This window comes from Astyanax mexicanus, chromosome 17 (genome assembly GCF_023375975.1).
Source record: "Astyanax mexicanus isolate ESR-SI-001 chromosome 17, AstMex3_surface, whole genome shotgun sequence".
NCBI classification, from domain to species: Eukaryota; Metazoa; Chordata; class Actinopteri; order Characiformes; family Acestrorhamphidae; genus Astyanax; species Astyanax mexicanus.
Window position 1 is genome coordinate 34,242,454 of NC_064424.1, and position 21,399 is coordinate 34,263,852.

Below are 21,399 nucleotides of genomic sequence, written 5' to 3' on the forward strand. Positions count from 1 at the left end.
GTTAAATAAAATAAATTTATGTTTAGTCAAAGTTCTTTTCTCTTTTAATTTTCCATTTCAAAAACTCCAGCTTTTGAGTGAGAATAAGCATCTGTTGAAATTCTTAAACAGCAAAATGCCTGTCTGCTATATTTTAAGTTACAGTTATTTAGTCTATGTACTAAACATAAATATAAATCCTTATAACTGACAGAAATAAATATAACTAATAATAATTTATAGTTACTGTGCAGATTTTTAAGTATATTTTATTTTTATAGTTGATTGCTGAAGGCTCTGGGTGAGCTTTATTTTTGTGTGGTAAAGAAGGGGGATCAATCGCGCAAAGCTTTTTTCCGCCGCCAAGATAGAAACAGGCCAGGAATTTACCTGAACACACATCGCAAGGCGTAAAAATAGACTGTTGACGGGTGGCAACGCGCCACGCTACACGCCTTGCGCGGGGTGTACGATAGGGCCCTTTGTTCATTCAGCTGCTAAAGTAATGTGCAGTAATGGGGTGTCGGAAATAGTAACGGCGTTATAGTTACAGTCAGAGTAATTAGTTAGATTACTCGTTACTGAGAAAAGTAACGGCGTTAGTAAGATGATCAAGGTTGATTCAACGTTGAAATGTCAGCTGGGTAGGTTCTGTGCGTAGCTGCATTCAAAATATAATGTAACAAAGCTGAATTCTTAGCATTGCCACAAGGGGGCGCCACTGCGGCTGTAAAGTTTTCTTTTACTATAAGTGTAAAATACTTCCCCCCCCCAGTTAACTTTCCTAATGATGCCTTACTAGTCTGTTGATCACACATCATTTAACTTCTCCCACAGACAGTAAGGGATGCCAAATGAAAATCTGCTAGAAAATGTAAAACACCAACATATACATAGCCATATACATTTTTAATATAATTTAAAACGTATGCACAAATACAGTTCAATTAATTACATTACAATTACATTAGTAGTTACCTTATACACTAACATTTCTCTTACTATGTTAAGGTGAACAAAACATTGAATACCCAGAACATTGGTTACTAGTGCATTTTTTTTGTTTATGACAAAATGAATCCTATTATAAAACAAATAAAGTGATCAGATTTGGATACTGAATATTAGAATCCTCCACTCTAAAGTGCTCATAACCAGTCCTCATAATCAACTCAAATTCCTAATGGGAAATGTACTAATATAAGACTGAAATGATTCATCATAAACTATCATAATAAAATCTGGCTTTAGTCCAGTAAAGCTTTATTTATTTAAGAATAAAAAAAAAAAACAGAAATTCAGTTCACTAAAATCAGATCATATTTACTTAAAAATTATATTAGCAGCATTTAGACTTAAACAGCTGTTTTCCTGTACATGGATTAGACCTGGTATCATATTCAGTTATAGTGTGAGGGGTAATGTACAGCAGTTTTAGTTCAGGATTAGGCTCAATTAATCCATGTCTGTCTGAACTGTATTCATCTGTAAGATTGTGTGTTAATAGTATTAATAGTGTTGATTGAGCTAGCTCCAGTATGGTCCAGTAGAACCCCAGTAGAACTCCTGGGCGTTGGTCACTCAGACTTCTTGGTCGGGTCGGGGATGCTCTCAGTCAGCGGTGTGAAGCTCAGCAGGAGTGTGTGTCTCTCGTAGGCCTTCGTCTGACGGAACTTATCGTCTGTCCCGTGGAGCCGGTCCAGAACCCCCAGCACTCCATAACACTGATTAAACCTGCACAGACAATTAAAGCAATAGTTCAGCAGATCATCAGATTTACACACCACTTCCACCAACTAAAATTACCCCAAAACATGCACACACACACACTGTATCTACCAGGATTACAGATCATTTACCTCATTTAAGAGACTGGAAGAAAAGCAGATTTAATATTTTATGTAATGTAATAATCATGTTTACAATTGTTGTATTCAGTAGATAAATCTACAAAAAAGAAAAACCACCATATTTAAGTACTTATTTGTACATAGGCCTGTCACGATAAGTTTTTTTTTTTGTGGACGATATATTGTCCCAGAAATTATTGCGATACACAATATTATTGTAATTTTTAAACTATTAAATGACACTGACATAATGATAATATAATAGCATAGAGAAAAAACACTTTTTAAAACATGAATCGAATTGAATTAATCATTTATTTAAGTTAGTTTGGGACTTCATTGTGTGTGTATGGACTCACAGTTATTGAAGCATGACTGGCTAAAATACTGTCACAATAATTACATTATTGAATTATCATACAATACATTGACATGACCCCAACATAATAATAATAATAATAATAATAATAATAATAATAATAATAATATTTTTTTCTCTCCTCTATTTCCTCTATTGGGTATTATTTGATGTGTTTTTTTACATACAAATAAATATCACAAACAAAAATTTTAGCAAGTCACATAATAAATACATTAAATCACAACCCATACATACATCGTATTTACAAGATATAAGAAATACGCACTTAAAATCTTTTAATTATAACTTATAATCTGGTGTGCCTTATGTATAAATTCTATCAGTTAGCTAATAAGGAGTAGTAAAGCCACTCCACTGAAGTACTGCGAAGTACAGTGAAGTTTCTACAGTGCCAAGGCTAGACCAATATTACCATTAGCTGCTAACCATGCTAAGCGCTAGTTCTTTCGCTGTCCAGAGGTGAGTATATCGAACTGTAGTCTGCGTATTTAACGTGTTAAAACAAGTAATGTGGGACAAACCGCTAGCTAATGGCATCCTGGGTTACCGGAACACTCAGGGTTACTCAGTGTAGCGGTGCTAGCTACTGCTGCTAACTGCGGCTAGCGCTGCTTGAAATTACGCCTTATAATCCGGTGCACCTCATGTATAAAGTTACACTAGAAAATAGACTTTTATTAATAGTGCACCGTATAATACGGTAGGCTGTGGTAGGTTAAGAAAAAAAAAAGTCTTAAACTTCTACACTATGATTAATTAAAAGTTCAGTGTTTTTTTTTTACATGGTGTGACTGTTTAATTTTGCTATTTCATTATTATGTCAGTGCCATTAACTGGTTTTAAAATTACAGTAATATAGTTTCTGCAATATATACAGTGAGTCCAAGAAGTATTTGATCCCTTGCTGATTTTCTTCGTTGGCCCACTAATAAAGACATGATCATTCTATACTTTTAATGGTAGATGTATTCTTACATGGAGAGACAGAATATTAAAAAGAAAATCCAGAAAATAAATCTAAGGAATATATATTAATTGATTTGTATTTCATGGAGTGAAATAAGTATTTGATCCCTTAGTATTCATTAGCAGTTCTGGCTTTTACAGACCAGTTAGACACTCCCAATCAACTTGTTACCTGACCTGAAGCCACCTGTTCTCACTAATCACTTGTGTGAAAAACACCTGTCCACAGAATCAGACAGATCACACAGATTTCAAGTCTCCAACATGGGTAAAACCAAAGAGCTGTCACAGGACCTCAGAGTCAGAATTGTTGACCTTCACAAAGCTGGAATAGGCTACAAAAAGATTAGTAAGGTGTTGGATGTGAAAGTAACAACTATTGGTGCAATTATCAGAAAGTTTAAAGAGTATAACATGACAATCAACAGACCTCGGCCCGGTGCTCCAAAGAAGATTTCGCCTCGTGGGGTGGCAATGATGCTGAGAACGGTCAGAAATCGTCCTGCAACCACTCTGCAGGAGTTAGCAAATGACCTGAAGGCAGCTGGGACCACAGTTTGCAAGGAAACAATTGGCAACACTTTGCGCAACAATGGATTCACATCCTGCAGTGCCCGAAAGGTACCCCTGCTGAAGAGAGCACATGTGGAGGCGCGCCTCAAGTATGCCAATGATCATTTGAAAGATGAACCAAGTTATTGGGAGAAGGTTTTGTGGTCAGACGAGACCAAAATTGAACTTTTTGGCCTCAACTTCACCCGCCATGTGTGGAGGAAGAAAAATGCTGCCTATGACCCCAAGAACACTGTGCCCACCGTCAAGCATGGAGGTGGAAGCATAATGTTTTGGGGGTGTTTCTCTGCCAAGGGTACAGGGCTACTTCACCGCATCACTGGGAAGATGGATGGAGCCATGTACCGCACAATCCTGAGGGACAACCTCCTCCCCTCTGCCAGGGATCTGAAAATGGGCCGTGGTTGGGTCTTCCAACATGATAACGACCCTAAACATACAGCAAAGGCAACAAAGGATTGGCTCAAGAAAAATCACATTAAGGTCATGGAGTGGCCCAGCCAGTCGCCAGACCTCAATCCGATCGAAAATCTATGGAGGGAGCTGAAGGTCAGAGTTGCCAAGCGACAGCCCACCAACCTTCATGATTTAGAGAGGATCTGCAAAGAAGAGTGGGCCAAAATTCCCCCTGGTGTGTGTGCTAAACTTGTGGTTAACTACAACAAACGTCTCACCGCTGTGCTTGCGAACAAAGGCTTTGCCACTAAGTATTGAGTGTGTTTGGCAAGAGGGATCAAATACTTATTTTCCTCATTGAAATACAAATTAATTAAAATATATTCTTTAAAATTATATTCTGGATTTTTGTCTTGATATTCTGTCTCTCCATGTTAGAATATATCTACCATTAAAAGTGCAGAAGGATAGTGTCTTTATTAGTGGGCAAACAAAGAAAATCAGCAAGGGATCAAATACTTCTTGGACTCACTGTATATATATATATATATATATATATATATATATATATATATATATATATATATATATATATATATATATATACACAGTAATACATACCTGTCAAGTTTTAGATTTAAAAATAAGGGATATTTTCCTCTGTCCGCTTAAAGCCGTCCCATCAACCCAACGAAGGTTCAGTATCCCTTACATTTTAAGACACGTTTACAAAAAATCTAAAATAACCACATGTGAACCACTTACACACTACAATTAGATTATCAGAATCTGAAATGTTGTGGACATTCCTACATATGTCATTCTTTTAATACAGCCAAATTAAAAATCCTTTTCTAGATATTAAAAAAAAGTTAAGATTTCATGTCTTTTTTGCCATAATGCACTCTTTTATATTATATAATTATTTATTTAATAGATTTAAAATTTAACAAAGGGTGCACAAATTCTGCAAAATGACTGTAGGTGACCAAAAATAGCATTATGAGCTTATTAATCCTAAGTGGCCTACACAATTAATATTTTTTAATTAATACTTCTTTCTTTTGATCACTCCTGATCAGTTCAGTTAATTTCGGTCCTCTCCACATTTCTAGTTAAACTCAGTCACAAGCTGTAATTTTTTTATTTTAAAAGGTTTAATCTGTGTGTTTATTTCGGTTTATTTTTAAGCCGCTATAAGAAAAATCTCATCACAGTTTACATGATTAGCCTACCGTTACCTTTCTTTAAGAAAAATCGCTGTATATCCAGATATGTTTTAACATCAGCAGCTCCGACTTGCTGCCTGAACTCACAGCGACGGGGGGGGGGCTTCCCCACACTGACCCTCCTTAGCAAGCTGACTGGATGTTTCTCCTGAAAGGCGGGACTTTCTCCTTGAACCGGCTCCACGATTGGTTAAGAGACACAGAGCGGTCAGTGCCCTGTCTCCTCAATAATATATATTTTTAAATCTTAATATAAAACGGGACATTTACGGGAAAATACTAATACGGGAGGACGGCGGGAAAGAGGAGTAAAATACGGTAGTTTCCCGGCCAAAACGGGAGACTTGACAGGGAATCTGCAAACCTTAGCACTCAAATGTGACCAAGAAGTACTGGAAGCTTAGACATACCAATAAGCATTGTCCTTTCTTATTCCTATGGCCACAGTCTTGCCAGTATATGGGCCAGAATACACTGTCATGACATGTTTGCTATATGTGGGATAAGCATAAGCATAATCTGTTGTTATGTAAACATCAATAAAACTGAATAAAGCTAAATAAAGCTGAATAAAGCTGAGTTGTACTGCTGGACTGTAGCAGTAGGGCTGTCATTATTCAGAAGTGGGATGAAGGTGAGCAGCAGATGAATGGGGACGTGGGTAAACTGCAGTATGGATACGATGAGTATTTACCCGCTTCATGCTTACACTAAAACTATAAACCAAAAATTAATCTGAGAGAGCTTCACTCTCAGATTTAACCTACTGCCATAAATACTGTATATACTGGTCTTATGGAAAGGTCATAACAAGTACTGAGCGCAAAACTATTTTATAAATACGTTTATAAATAGGTTTGTTGGAGCCAATATATATTTTTTGGTAAATTATTTGTTTATGTTTACAGTAAATTAAATTCAAGTTGTATATGTAAATGTGTTAGTTAGGATTTGAGTTAGTATGCTGTACATTATTTTGATTTTGTATTATGCTTGGACTGATTCCACCATTTCCTCACTTCACTTTAATGCCTAACTGCAGTTATCACCACCATCTCTAGGGGGCATACCGGTCACTGACTCTATGGGGTGGCAGCATGTAATGGCTGACACAAACTAATGGCAGGCAGAGAGAGTGAGAGCAGGAGGAAGGTTCGCAGGGTGGGAGCAGTTCAGCTTTTCAACCACCCCTTTTTGGTCAATTTTAGTTAAGGATGTTAGACAGGCAATGTAACTGTAAAATGTGAACCCTTGGATGCCTGAAAGACAAATAAACATGTCAAACCTTATTGGAAGACTCAAGACCTTGACTTCAAGAAAGGTGTGTTGGAAATGTCTTTCTGCCCTGCACCTGACAGCATAAAAATGCTGCAACATTAGTTGAAAAGCTTCTGCCACACAAGGAACACCAACCTTCTCACCACTTAAGCTGGATGAGGCCATTACCCTTCACAAGTCCAGAGGTAACAAAAGGAATAATACTTCAGAATGGACCAGAGGCAAAGTATGGATGAAGGCCTGAGTATGACTTCTGCCAAAGAAACAGAAGATAGACTGATGCAGTTGATTTCAACTCGCAGAGGGAAACTTGGTGTATGTACTCGAAGAATGAATGAACTCAAAGAACTGCTTACCAGTGAGACTGCCATGAAGGTGAATACACAGGTGCAGATGCTGAAGACTGCTATAGGGGAATTGGTTCGTGTCCATGAATCAGTGCAGTCTCTACTACCAACTGAAGAAAAGCAGGTTGATCACATAGACTGGTTTGAACCCAAACTGAAGAATTTTAAGGACTTTTTACTGGAAATAGAGGAATTATCGACCACAAAAGAGGTTTCAATGGATGCACAAGGGGCTGTAGGTGAACACAAAGAAGAACATCTGTTTGTGTCAACCATGTGTAGTGTTACACCAGAAGACAGTATTTCTGAGGTAATGGAGAGAAAAAGGAATTCAGCAGTGAGTAATGCAAGTGGTTCGTCTAAGGCTTCCAGATCCTCAAGATCTTCATCTAAATCTACTGCCTCATCAGCACGAATGAAAGCGGAAGCTGAAAGAGCTGCTCTTATGGCACATGCTTCTGCATTACAAGAAAAACATAATCTAGAATTGGAAGAGGTAAAGTTGAAAGCAAAGGTGCAAACTGAGGAAGCCAGAATAAAAGCCATGAAGGAAAAACTAGACCTGGAAACAGATATAGCAGCCTCAACAGCCAAAATAAAAATTTATGAAAGCTATGAACAGGTTTATTCACCAGGTTTGGACATTGAAAGATGCACTACAGAACAAGGGCAACTGAATATCACCAAAGAATCAGAACCACTGTCAGCTGTGGAGTATGCACCTTTAGGTGCCGGTGCCATCCCAAAAACCCCACTTCAGAGGACTGTTTTCGAACAACAGGGCCAAAGACATCCGAGCAGGGCTCGGGGTATCACAGAGCCAAGTCAGGTGCCTGTTTCTCAACAGAGTGGTGAGCAGATCATTTCTAATGTCATGCGAACACAAAATAACATAGCAGAGATACTTTTGGCACAGCAGAATTCTAACTTACTTCCTAGCAGGGAAATTCCAACCTTTGATAATGATCCACTTAATTTTAGATATTTTATGCGAGCATTTGAACATGGCATAGAAGACAAGACTACTAATAACAAAGATAGGCTTTACTATTTAGAGCAATATACATCTGGTCAGTCCAGAGAACTAGTCCGTAGTTGTCTGCACATGGATTCCAATAGAGGATATAGTGAAGCCAAAAGGCTGCTCACAATAAACTATGGAAATGAAATTAGAATCACAAGTGCTTACATTGAAAAGGCATTGAATTGGAATAATATTAGATCAGAGGATAGTCAAGCTTTACATGCATATGCTCTTTATTTAAGAGGTTGTTGTAATGCAATGCAAGATCTGCAGTACATGTCATAACTTGACAATCCATCTAACCTAAGGCTGATTATTTCTAAATTGCCATTTAAGATTAAGGAAAAATGGAGAGCAGCTGCATATGATATCATGGAGAAAAATAACCATAGAGCCCAATTTAGAGATCTAGTAAATTTTCTTGAAAGACAAGCCAGGATTGCACTAGATCCGTTATTTGGTGATCTGCAAGATCCCATGGCTAGCAAACGGCCACAAAAACAAAAGCCTCAGGTCCAAACGAAAACAAGAGCAAGCAGGAGTAGTTTTGCCACCACAATAAATGTAGCAAATGGTACTTTAAAACCAACTGCAGTTAGAGAAATAAGACGGAATGTAAACATGCAAGATGCATTCACTACTCCATGTCTATTCTGCAAAAAAGAACATACTCTTGTCAAGTGCCACCATATGAATGCCCAGTTACATCAAACAAAAGTTGAAATGTTAAAGAACAATGGACTATGCTTTGGGTGTCTGTTAAAAGGGCATCTCAGTAAAAACTGCAAAAAGAGAATGACCTGTGAACTCTGCCATCGTATGCATCCTACTTTACTCCATATGAATGCAAATCCGGAGAAGAGCGAGCAGTTAAAAGACGGAATCTCCAATGTTGCTACCCAGCATTCTACCCAGACAGACAAAAGAACCCAACAACCAGAGCTGCTGACTTCTATGGAAACGTCAGTAAGTAGTGCTCTTGTATCTTTGGGATCTGGTGAATGTAGTGGGGCCGGCAAAGATTGCACACTAGCCATAGTTCCAGTACAAGTCAAGTCCATCAAAGGAAACAGAACTGTAGCTGTTTATGCCTTTTTGGATCCTGGCAGCTCAGCAACGTTTTGTACTGAGAATCTTATGCGTAAATTGAATACAAAAGGAAGAAAAACAGAAATACTTTTGAAAACTATGGCTCAGGAAAGACCAGTAACAACCTACGAAATCACAGGGTTGGAAGTAAGTGACTTACAAGGCAGTTCTTTCCTTGAATTGCCAAAAGTATATACCCAACGTGAAATACCTGTAGCAAAGGAAAATGCTCTTACCAGAGAAGATCTCACAAAGTGGCCTTATCTCAGGGAAGTGGAGATTACAGACATCGATGCAAATGTTGAACTTCTGATTGGAGTTAATGTTCCAAAAGCCATGGAGCCCTGGCAGATTGTGAATAGTCAAGGCAATGGGCCATATGCAGTTAGAACGCTTTTGGGATGGGTGGTCAATGGTCCAATCCAAAGTTCTACTACGACAGACAAAGTAGGCCGTGTAAAAGTCACAGCAAACAGAATATCCGTATCTAACTTGGAAGATCTCCTGGTTAGACAGTACAATCAGGACTTTTCTGAAAAACAATATAACAAGAAGGAAATGTCTGTGGAAGACTGTAAGTATATGCAAATTATGACAGATGCTGTGACTCACCAGGATGGCCACTATTACTTACCATTACCATTTCGTAATGAAAACGTTACCATGCCCAATAGCCAGCAAATGGCAGTGCAACGTGCTACCAGTCTTTTGAAGAAATTTACAAAAGATCCAGCCTTTTATGATGAGTATAACTCCTTCATGAATGAAATGATCAGTAATGGATATGCAGAGAAAGTTCCAGAAGAGCAACTTAACAGAGATGATGGTAAGGTGTGGTACATACCACATCATGGAGTTTATCATAAACGCAAGAAAAACCTTCGTGTAGTATTTGATTGCACATCTACCTACCAGGGTACTTCCCTGAACAAAGAACTAATCCAAGGTCCAGACTTAACCAACACTCTTATTGGTGTTCTACTTAGATTTCGTCAAGGACGGATAGCACTGATGGCAGATATAAATGGGATGTTTCACCAAGTCAGAGTTCCTCCAGATCAAAACGATTTCATGAGATTCTTATGGTGGCCAAATGGCGACACAAGCAAAGAACCAGAGGACTACAGGATGAAGGTTCACCTCTTTGGTGCCATATCATCCCCGAGTTGCGCCAATTATGCATTGAGAAAAACAGCAGATGATGTCTCTGGTAAATATGACGAAGAAATCATTAGTACAATCAAATCCAATTTTTATGTTGATGACTGCTTACGATCTGTCGAATCTGAACAGAAGGCTAAAGCTCTAACCAAAGGTCTGATAAATGCTTGTGCTGAAGGAGGATTCAAACTCAAAAAGTGGATCAGTAACAGCAGAGCGGTTTTAGCAACCCTTCCAGCTGAGGACAAATGTAAACCAGTAAAAGAACTGGATCTAGATCGAGACAAACTACCCGTAGAACGGGCTCTAGGCATTCAGTGGAATGTAGAGAATGATGCATTTAGTTTTAGAATCAATCCAAGAACCAATATAGTCACAAGAAGAGCTATCCTTTCTGTTGTCAGCTCAGTTTATGATCCACTAGGTTTCCTAGCGCCATTTATCCTAAAGGCTAAACAGATACTCCAAGAGTTATGCAAAATGAAATATGAATGGGATAAAACCCTTCCAGATGCTCTAGCCAGAACATGGCAAAAATGGCTGCTAGAACTTAACCAGCTGTCTGATTTCCAAGTCAGTAGGTGCATGCTACCAGAAGGCTTTGGGAGAGTCAAGACGGCCCAGCTACATCATTTCAGTGATGCCAGTGAATCCGGTTATGGAACAGCAAGCTATCTGAGGTACACAAACAGGAAAGGTGAAGTACATGTCGCATTTGTGATGGGGAAAGCTAGAGTGGCACCCCTTAAAAAAATCACTATACCAAGATTAGAACTTGCAGCAGCAACACTAGCATCTCACATGGACCATATGTTGAAATGTGAATTGCAAATAAATTTGGATAAATCAGTTCTGTGGACTGATAGTGAATCAGTACTGAAATACATAAATAACGAGACCAGGAGATTTCACACTTATGTGGCCAACCGAATTTCTGTCATACATGATCTGACCAAGCCTAATCAGTGGAGGTATGTAAACTCCAAAGAAAATCCGGCAGATGATGCCTCTCGTGGTCTCAATGTGGAAGCCTTCTTGAAATCTGATCGTTGGCTAAATGGTCCAACATTTCTACTGAAGGAGGAAAGTGCCTGGCCCAAAATATTGAATGATTTAGGGTCTGTATACCCAGAAGAAGACCCAGAAGTCAAAAGGGACGTAACTGTAAACGTTACAGTAGTTGATGATCAAAGTCCAACCAGCAAGTTGATTGAACATTACTCTGAGTGGAATAAATTAAAAAGAGCTGTTGCATGGATTTTGAGATTAAAAGAAATGTTGTCCAAAGGAAAGATAATCACCAACCAGGTAAAAACAAGACCCCCATGTTACCTCATGGTTGAAGATTTAAAAAAAGCAGAACATGGAATAATTCAATATGTTCAGCAGCAGAACTTCCCAGAAGAGATTAAATGTCTTAAATATCAAAGGGGTCATATTAAAGTTACCAGCCCTGTAATCAAACTGGATCCCTTTTTGGACAGCGGACTTTTGAGAGTAGGAGGACGACTTCACAAAATGGCCATGCCACTTGAGCAAAGACATCCTGTAATTTTGCCCAAAACGTCTCACATCTCAAAACTTATCCTGAAAAACATTCATGAACAAATTGGTCATTCTGGACGAAATCACATGCTTTCAAAACTCAGACAGCAGTACTGGATTCCCTGTGCCAATTCCTTAGCACGAAAAATAATCAAGCAATGTGTAATCTGCAGACGATTTCAGGCTAAACCACAAGAACAAAAAATGGCTAATCTCCCCCAAAACCGCCTCTCCCCATGTGTACCACCATTCACTCATGTGGGTATCGACTACTTTGGTCCAATAAAAGTGAAAAGAGGCCGTGCTCAGGTAAAAAGGTATGGAGTCATTTTTACATGTCTGGCAACACGTGCTGTTCATCTCGAGGTTGCAAGCTCCTTGGACACAGACTCAAACATCAATGCCCTGAGACGATTTGTTTGCAGAAGAGGTCCAGTACTGAGCATTAAAACAGACCAAGGAACCAATTTTGTTGGCTCAAAAAGAGAGCTGGAAGAATCTCTGAAAGCACTAAACCATGATAAAATCCAAACTGCTCTGACAAAGCAAGGAGTGAAATGGGAATTCAACCCCCCATATGGTGCTCATCATGGTGGTGTATGGGAAAGACTTATACAGTCAGTTAAAAGGATTCTATATTCAGTGACAAAAGAACAGATTCTTGATGATGAATCTTTACAGACAGTTATGTGTGAAGTAGAGGCCATTATGAATGATCGCCCTTTAACCACAGTTTCAGATGATCCCAATGATCTTGAACCTCTAACACCCAACCATTTGCTTTCATTAAAAGCACAGCCAGTCTTGCCACCTGGTCTCTTCAAAAGAGATGATTTACACCTAAGACGAAGATGGAAGCAAGTACAGTATATTGCTGATCTCTTTTGGAAACGCTGGATCAGGGAATATCTTCCAGTTATGCAGCAAAGATGCAAGTGGCAGCAAACAACAAGGAATATAATGGTAGGAGATGTGGTGGTTATAGTAGATGACACTGCCCCAAGAAACACATGGCTCATGGGACGTGTTATAAAAACCTTCCCCGACACTCAAGGACTTGTTCGAAGTGTGTTGCTTAAAACTAAAACAAATGTACTTCATAGACCAATTAGTAAACTATGTTTACTTTTGGAAGCTGCTGATGAAAAGAGCCAATGGTAAAGATTGAGCTCCTACGGTGGGTCAAGTACTAGAGACCTCTGACCCCAAAACCAACAAACGACAAAGGAAGTACTTTGAAGACCAGATGAAACAACCAAGAAATTGGACTTAATATGAGTATAAAAATGTTGTATATGATTGATTTTGATTGAACCTTAAAGATATTGATAAGAGGCTCCTAATTTATTTTATAATTGCGCAGTCCACAATTAGGGGCCGGATGTTGGAGCCAATATATATTTTTTGGTAAATTATTTGTTTATGTTTACAGTAAATTAAATTCAAGTTGTATATGTAAATGTGTTAGTTAGGATTTGAGTTAGTATGCTGTACATTATTTTGATTTTGTATTATGCTTGGACTGATTCCACCATTTCCTCACTTCACTTTAATGCCTAACTGCAGTTATCACCACCATCTCTAGGGGGCATACCGGTCACTGACTCTATGGGGTGGCAGCATGTAATGGCTGACACAAACTAATGGCAGGCAGAGAGAGTGAGAGCAGGAGGAAGGTTCGCAGGGTGGGAGCAGTTCAGCTTTTCAACCACCCCTTTTTGGTCAATTTTAGTTAAGGATGTTAGACAGGCAATGTAACTGTAAAATGTGAACCCTTGGATGCCTGAAAGACAAATAAACATGTCAAACCTTATTGGAAGACTCAAGACCTTGACTTCAAGAAAGGTGTGTTGGAAATGTCTTTCTGCCCTGCACCTGACAGCATAAAAATGCTGCAACAAGGTTTATAAACATCACATATACTTTGTGTTTATATTTCAGAAAAATGTAAATATTTTCCTATTTTTACATATTTAACAGACTGCAAACAAACAAAATAAATGCATTTTTCCCACAGTAAAGGCATACTTGAATAGTATTATTTTTATGGGGGGAAAGTGGGGTAAACTAGTTACCATACATCATGTTAGTCATTTTTACAGACTGTGCACTTTAGCATTAGTAAAATTTTCACCAGCATATACGTTCTGTATAATGTAACATATCCTGCAACATATCCATAACATATCCATAATAATTCTGTTTGCATAGAAAAGTGGGTAAATATTCCATCAAATACTGTGGAGAAAATATTTTTTTCCCCTTTTTTTGCCCTCAAAGGGGCGGGGCTTCTGCAGCCTTAGGTAAGCCATTGTGTAGCGTAGCCTATAGCCTACACATGTTATGAACATGTAGCTGCTAATCAAAATAAAATTAGGTTAAATCAATATCAAATCAGCTTTATTGTCACATCACATAGGTACAGTTGTACATGTGAGTGAAAAAGAGACACAACAAAATATAAACAGGCTATAAATCATACAGTATTGGACTGTTGAATGTACAATATATAACTGAAAATATAGATGTTATATTGCTATGTACATGTGCGTAGAGAACAGGACTCTAGTCTAGATGTACGTAATGTGGAAGTGGAGAGAGAGTACAGTAGGTAAAGTGTTACTGTGAGTAAAGTGCAGAGTGCAGAGTGCAGAATGAGAACATATGGGATGAGGTGGGGAGATAATCCAGTAGGTAAAATGTAACTGTGAGTAAAGTGAGAACGTATGGGATGATATGTTGAGAAAGATGAGGTGACCTGTGGTGGGTTGGACAGAAATAATTTGATTAATTGGTGGAATGTAACATGTTTGGCTAATAGAGCGTTCGGAGTGCCAGTGTTTTAGCAATTTTGGCTCCTAAAACTTTTGCCCAAAAGATAATCAAATAAATAAATAATTTCTATTTGTAGTTACTTGAGGTGGTGAAAGTCATGGAATTCAGGAGAGGGCAGCAGGGGCAGGTGATATCCACAGTGCGAGACGGTGGTGACCAGCAGGGCGATGGTGAACCACAGGGAGGTGGTGGCTAGATGAGATCCCAGGAGGACCGGACCAATCAGAGCTGGGAGCATGTTGGAGAACTGCAGGGAGAGAGAGAGATGTCAGTTCTAAGATCTAAGAACATGTGTAACATGTGTTGAGTGAATCCTAATGCAGACAACTGGAATATAATAAAAATATAAAATAAAAAATATATACTGTAAATATACAGCTCTGGAAAAATACCACTTAAAAACGATGAGTTTTTTTGATTTTACCAAATTGAAAACCTCTGGAATAAAATCAAGAGGAAGATGGATGATCACAAGCCATCAAACCAAACTAAACTGCTTGAACTTTTGCACCAGGAGTGGCATGAAGTAATCCAAAAGAAGTGTGCAAGACTGGTGGAGGAAAACATGCCAAGATGCATGAAAACTGTGATTAAAAACCAGGGTTATTCCACCAAATATTGATTTCTGAATTTTATGAGTTTTCTTTGCATTATTTGAGGTCTAAAAGCTCTGCATCTTTTTATAGTTATTTCAGTCCTTTCTCATTTTCTGCAAAAAAAGGCTCTAAATGGCAATATTTTTATTTGGAATTTGGGAGAAATGTCTGTAGTTTATATACATTTACACATTTTACTCAAACATATACCTATAAATAGCAAAATCAACTGAAGTGGTCTCTTAATTTCTTCCAGAGCTGTACAATAAGTATACAGAGTGTCTCATAACTAAAGAAACACCCATTTAAAATAAAGCGTTTGGCGAATAGTATTCTAGTTTCAGACACAGAACATCTGGGAGATGTCATGTCACCAGAGCCATCTTCCCCCACAGGCTGTGTCTAAATTTAAATCACCATCTGCTGAACTGATTATTTTATATACCCTGTATTATTATTATTATTATTATTAACATCACTCAATAACAGAAGCAAAAAAAACAAACAAACAAAAAAAAACACTTACCACATGCTCGACTGGATGAGCATAAAGAGACACCACTCCGATTGGAGCCGTCCACTCGTGATGAATCTTATGGATGTGCTTGTAGAAGGCTGGGTGGTGGAAGAGCCTGAAGATATGAATGTACAGTAAAATAATTCATTGATTGTTGCTGTCATAGTTTAACATTCATTAAAGTTATATTATTTAGTGAGCAGGTGCAGTTTTATTGTTATGTAATTTAGTAGCTGTCAGTATGGGGCAGTTGTGCTGACCGGTGCGAGTAGTAGAACAGGATTTCCTCCAGCAGGCCACAGATAGCCAGTTCCAGCAGAACCCAGTGGAACGTGGGCAGCTCTGGTCTGCAAGGTTCTCCGCGCCACTGCATCACTGCAAACGTCAGAATCACCAGTGGCATGGACAGGAAGAGCTGATTAAACAGAACCGTCTTCACTGCGTGCCGCAGCTTCTCCTGGTCCACCTGCAGGGGGAGCACTCTCCATTACACTGTTGCTCCATTTATAATAAATGCTGCATTCAACTACTTTAATTTATGCTTATTGCTGACACAGATGTACAAACATACACATTGTCTTGTCCCTGTAGTAGATAAGCATTGCCATTAAGAGCAGATAACAGCAGAAAAACAAACGTGAATCTGTTGGAACCACGACTAATGCCAGGTGTGGGCCAGAGGGGTATAAAGCCCCTCAGCACTGAGCTGTGGAGCAGCGGAACTGTGTCCTCTGGAATGATGATGCTCCAGCCATTGTACTGACCTCATTAACTCTTGTTGCTGTTGTTGCTGAGTGCAATCAAACCCTCACAGCAAAGCTTTAAATCCAAAGTGTAGTAGAAAGTCTTCCACGGACAAGGAACCCCAACAGTTACCCCAACAAAAGCAGAATAAACACTATTTTTAATATGCTTGATTTCAGAACAAAAAATATAAATCAATAATTAGCAGGTGTCCCAATACTTTTGTCCATATAGTGCACAATCGTCTAATTGTGTTCATCCTACTCATTCTTGTACTAATCTAATTTTTAACACTTTGACAAATAAACAAAAATGTGGGCAGGTCCTACAGATTTCCTTAAATGAAACTAATTATAATTGAATTCTAATATAAATTAAGTATATTCAAAAAGACAAAGGCTTTTATAGGGGCCATAGTGGTGGGAAATTACAATATTTTATGCCAATTGTTTTTTAAAAGAACTATTGAGTAATAAATGCAAGTGAGTGTGTGAAAAGACCAATTTTCAAACACTGAATAAAGTTTCCTGCCCCTCCGGCTCCTCCTTAGACGAGAAGCTGACATGGGTTGCCAGATGGCCCCTTACAGAGTCTTACTCTGTAGCTGAACAGTGAATATATAAGTATATACCTCTAGTGGTGCTGGTAAATTACCCAGCTATGGTTATCAATCCTACTGAAGCTCAGTAATTACCTGTTTAGCAGAAAAATAGCCAGCTTGCCTGTTTTCACAGCTGCAGTGCTGTTGTGTGCTATACCTGGCAACCTGGGGAGTGAAAATTGGACTGTGGGAATGGCAGTGGGCAGGTTTGAAGGCTACATCCCACACAGTTCAACTAAGAAAATACTGTCTGAAGCTCTGCTGACAAAAGTTTAAAACCTGGTATGTTTCTTTAATATCTGATGATACATGCTGGTCAAGGTACTAGAAAATATAATCCTTAAACATATTAAGAACATCACGAATGCACTGACCTGACTGCATTTTTCACTAAAGAGAGTGTAATTAGTGTTATTTAATTGAAAGATGTGCAGCAGAAAGTAAGTAAAAATCACTGTTATGCCTAAAACAGTATTTTAAGTGTTTAAGAATACGTTTTTTATAAATATTATATTATATATTATATAATATTTTGTATATTAAAGAATTGTTAAAAAAGTGAATAAAGATTTAAAGCAATGTGCCATTATTCCATATCCATATCTAACATTACGTAACTCCAGTTATGAATAAGCGGCACGCGAAAACTCTGACCGTAAGAACAATATCCTGCTGATATCTCTGGTTTCTCCGAGTCTGAGCACAGTGTCCATTCTCTGTCCTTATCAGTAATAAACACAGCATATCGGTAATAACAGCCCTTATCCCTGCAGCTCTGATTACATTCTGTTCAACCAGCACTGCAGGAGACAACATTTAACCTTTCACACAGATAAATCTGCAAAAACAGCTTTTTAACCAAAAACAGACCATAATTTGCACAGTCACTCTGCTAATTTACTGCACTTTAACAACATCCTGTCTAGTTAATCACAGAAAGGTAAAGGTGAATGGAAACGTGACCAAAACACACTGAAAACCATGTTATAATAACAGTGCAAGTGGTTAAGCAGTGTTGGACAAAGAACCTAAACCATGTATTAAAGTGTTACATATATCAAATCCTCAACTAAAATAATTGCCCAAGTAATGTTTTTGGCAAAATTGTCATCTCCTCATGGTACTGCACGGCCATCAAAATGGCCTACCCACCTCTCCAGCTGATCAAATGATTTGATTTTACCCCTTTAGGATAATGGCCTATTTTAAGAGTTTGACTTTATAATTCATTATTCCTAATCAAAATAAAATGTGACTAAATTCCAAGATTCAGGGCTCGTCCTCAACTGGTAAGTGATAAGATTTTTACTATAATATAAAGTTAAATTCTTATTAATAAAGTCTCTAGATTATAAATATTGCATAGTTGTTTATTCTTATTATTGAGTTCATAAAGCTAGCTGGAAATGCTGTACAATTTGTGGCTGTTTAAATGTTAACTGTTTTCTTCTTTTCAATCAATATTTTTAAAGATTGGATTGAGGATTATTTCATGTAGGTAGGATAAACTATCCCTTAAATAACTATGAAAACTCTCATATGCTCATTGTGTTTCCTTAAAGAATTAAGTAAGCTTATTTAGGATTATTTCAGGAAGGTATTATAGAAAAGCACTTAGACTGAATGTAAAGTTTTTACATTTTTCATATTAATCCAGTAAAAGCAGAATAAGTCCGCCCTTTAATCCTTCCCTTGAGTAAAAGTACAAAAGTATTTACCTTCAAAGTATGGAAAATAAAAATACCTTATCATTTTTCTAACACGACTCTTAATGCGTAATTGGCTCATTCAAGGTGAAAAAAACTCCCCCTTCACCAAGCTTTGAATAAATAATGGCATTCGCTTTTTTATTAAAACATTTCAATCTATGTCTGCACAAAACACTGAATATTTCTGCAGGGTATCCAACAGGTTAAAACACATTAAGATTTATTATTAATAATTAGTCATTTTAGATTCTGCTTATGTAGTAGAGTGAAAAGTAAAAGATATGAGAGTTTTAGTTGAAGTTAAAGTAAAAAAAAAAAGTCACCCAGAATTGAAATGCTTCAGTAAAGTACAGATAAAAAACGTTATTGTGACTTTTTTTTATTATTTTAATTATTTGCAAAAAAAAAAAACATTATACTTAGATCAAGCTTTTTGATTGGTCTGGAATAATACAGTCACATGACTGACTAACAAAGCTAAAAAGCTAGTTACATTAATATTAGTATGAGTCTGAGTGAAGCATGTCAGTCTGTTCCTGTGGGCCGTGGCACATTTTTTAAGGTTGTTTGGTTAAGTTTGGGAAACCCTAAGATAGACAGTGAGTGTAACAAACACATTTGGGTGTTGCAACAGGACAGTGACCCCAAACACACATCACAGTGCATCACAATAATATTAAGCTCTTCCCCTTCCCAATGATCTGACCTCAACCCTACCCTGAATATTAAATATGTTTTTAAAAGTAGTTAGAAGAACAAACTGTACCAGGAAGAGTGGTGATTCATTCAGCCAGAATCTGCCAGAAGCTTGCTGACGGCAACCAAAAGTGTCTGGTCAAAGTGCAACTTGCTAAGAGTCATTTCTTTGTGGACAATTTAGATCCCTGTTTATTTCAGAAAACACCCACAAATTAAAATTTATAATTTCCCTTATACTAAAAGTTTAAAGAAACAAATAAAAACCTATTACTGCACTTACTATAGACCTACTGTAGTGTGTATACAAAAAAAAACATCCACCAGAACTGTATTTTTAAACACTATTATGAATCATATCAACTGGATTGCATGATTATGTGAATCACTTAATCGATTGCTTTTCCAGATACTCTATTACAGGGGTGTCCAAACTACGGCCCGCGGGCCATTTGCGGCCCGTTTCCTTTTTTGGAGCGGCCCGCGAGGTATTTTAGAAATAGAATAAAAGTTGGCCCGCTGTTAAGCAGGTTTTTATAATGTGAGATTCAAAGTTTGAACGCTAGGAGTCAGAAACGGGCCAAAGAGTCGGAGAGGGTGCGCATTTCTAGCTCAAAAACATCGGGCCAAAGAGTCTAAAAGCGGAGGGAGTGCGCATTTCTAGCGCAGAAAACGGGCCAAAGAGTCTAAAAGTTACCGTAATTAAGGAGTTGAATATTAAGAGACATCATGAAATTAAACATCAATTTGAAAAATCTTAGTGTACACAACACCGTCAAAGATAAAGATAGTTAGTCAAGTAAAATGGTGTGTAAATGAAATAATCAGGAAAATGTATTATTTAAAGTGGTATGTCTTTGGCCCGTGGCTTTAAACTTTTTTTGTTGGGGGCCAGAAGGAGAAATATATTTGAACACCCCTGCTCTATGAAGAGATAATGAAGGGAATTCATACCGGGTTGTTCTTGTCGGTCTGGATCCTGTAGCGCGTGATGAAGTTGGGCTTTCCTGTTACATCAACCAGCATCAGGAAGGCGTTAAACAGCCAGAAGAAGAAAGTAGGAACCAGCATGGTACCTGTTTACACACAGAGACAGATAATCAATCACTGTAAATCAATCACTTGACAACCCTTAGCACTCTTTCACATAGTTCCTATAGTGTGGTGCTTTGCATCACTAACAGCGTGTGTCCTTTTTTTGGTTTGCTTTTAACAGTTTATTGCTTTTGCGTTTTCACACCAGCACTATTTGGTCCGGTTAAATAAGACTCTGGTTTGTTCGATTGAGCAGGTGTGAAAACAGTAAATCGCACTCGGGTGCAGAACAAAACAACCGGACAGAGACCTGCTAGTGGGGGAGGGATTCTCTTGTGGTGAGAAAATGATCCAGTCTTGATCAGAACCAGCCATCAGATATTCTTCCTTTATTTGAGCTAAACTGCTGATAAGGAGCAGTTTAATCTGATATACTAACCAGATTATGCTAATTACCACAGCTATGAACAAACGCTGTCTCTGCTTCATTCTGTTTACACATGCGGTATGTGCTGCGTTTTACTACATGTACATCTGCACTGCACGTACTATTAAAAAACACCATGTTTAAAAGCGCAGCGTTTCAGCGTTTAGGGTTAGATCAGCTGTACAGATATCCGTGCTGGAACACAAAAACTTCTCGCTATATTTAATTTCTTGCTCCCGCGCCAGACAGCACTGACCAATTAGAGAAGAAAATGTGCTCATGTGGTTTACTGGTGGCTTTTGGTGTGATTAGGTTTGTGCCTGTGTGAAACCAAACCAAACAAATGAAGAAAACGCTCCAGGTAAACAAACTCATCAACTGATCTGAATAGAAATTAATTACAGGTGTGAAAACGCCCTG

At 38.0% G+C, this 21,399-nt stretch overlaps 1 protein-coding gene across 1 annotated transcript in view; it reads right to left on the reverse strand.

Moving 5' to 3' along the window:
- Positions 1 to 869: 869 nt before the first annotated feature.
- faxdc2 (fatty acid hydroxylase domain containing 2) overlaps positions 870 to 21,399 on the reverse strand; it is a 28,308-nt gene continuing 7,778 nt past the window's right edge. The window contains exons 5-9 of the mRNA XM_007232130.4: positions 20,472 to 20,593; positions 16,028 to 16,233; positions 15,777 to 15,882; positions 14,735 to 14,901; positions 870 to 1,713 (exon numbers count right to left, since the gene is read on the reverse strand). Coding sequence (XP_007232192.3) covers positions 1,557 to 1,713; positions 14,735 to 14,901; positions 15,777 to 15,882; positions 16,028 to 16,233; positions 20,472 to 20,593 — 758 coding nt within the window. The 3' untranslated portion in view covers positions 870 to 1,556. The remainder of the gene's footprint in view (positions 1,714 to 14,734; positions 14,902 to 15,776; positions 15,883 to 16,027; positions 16,234 to 20,471; positions 20,594 to 21,399) is intronic.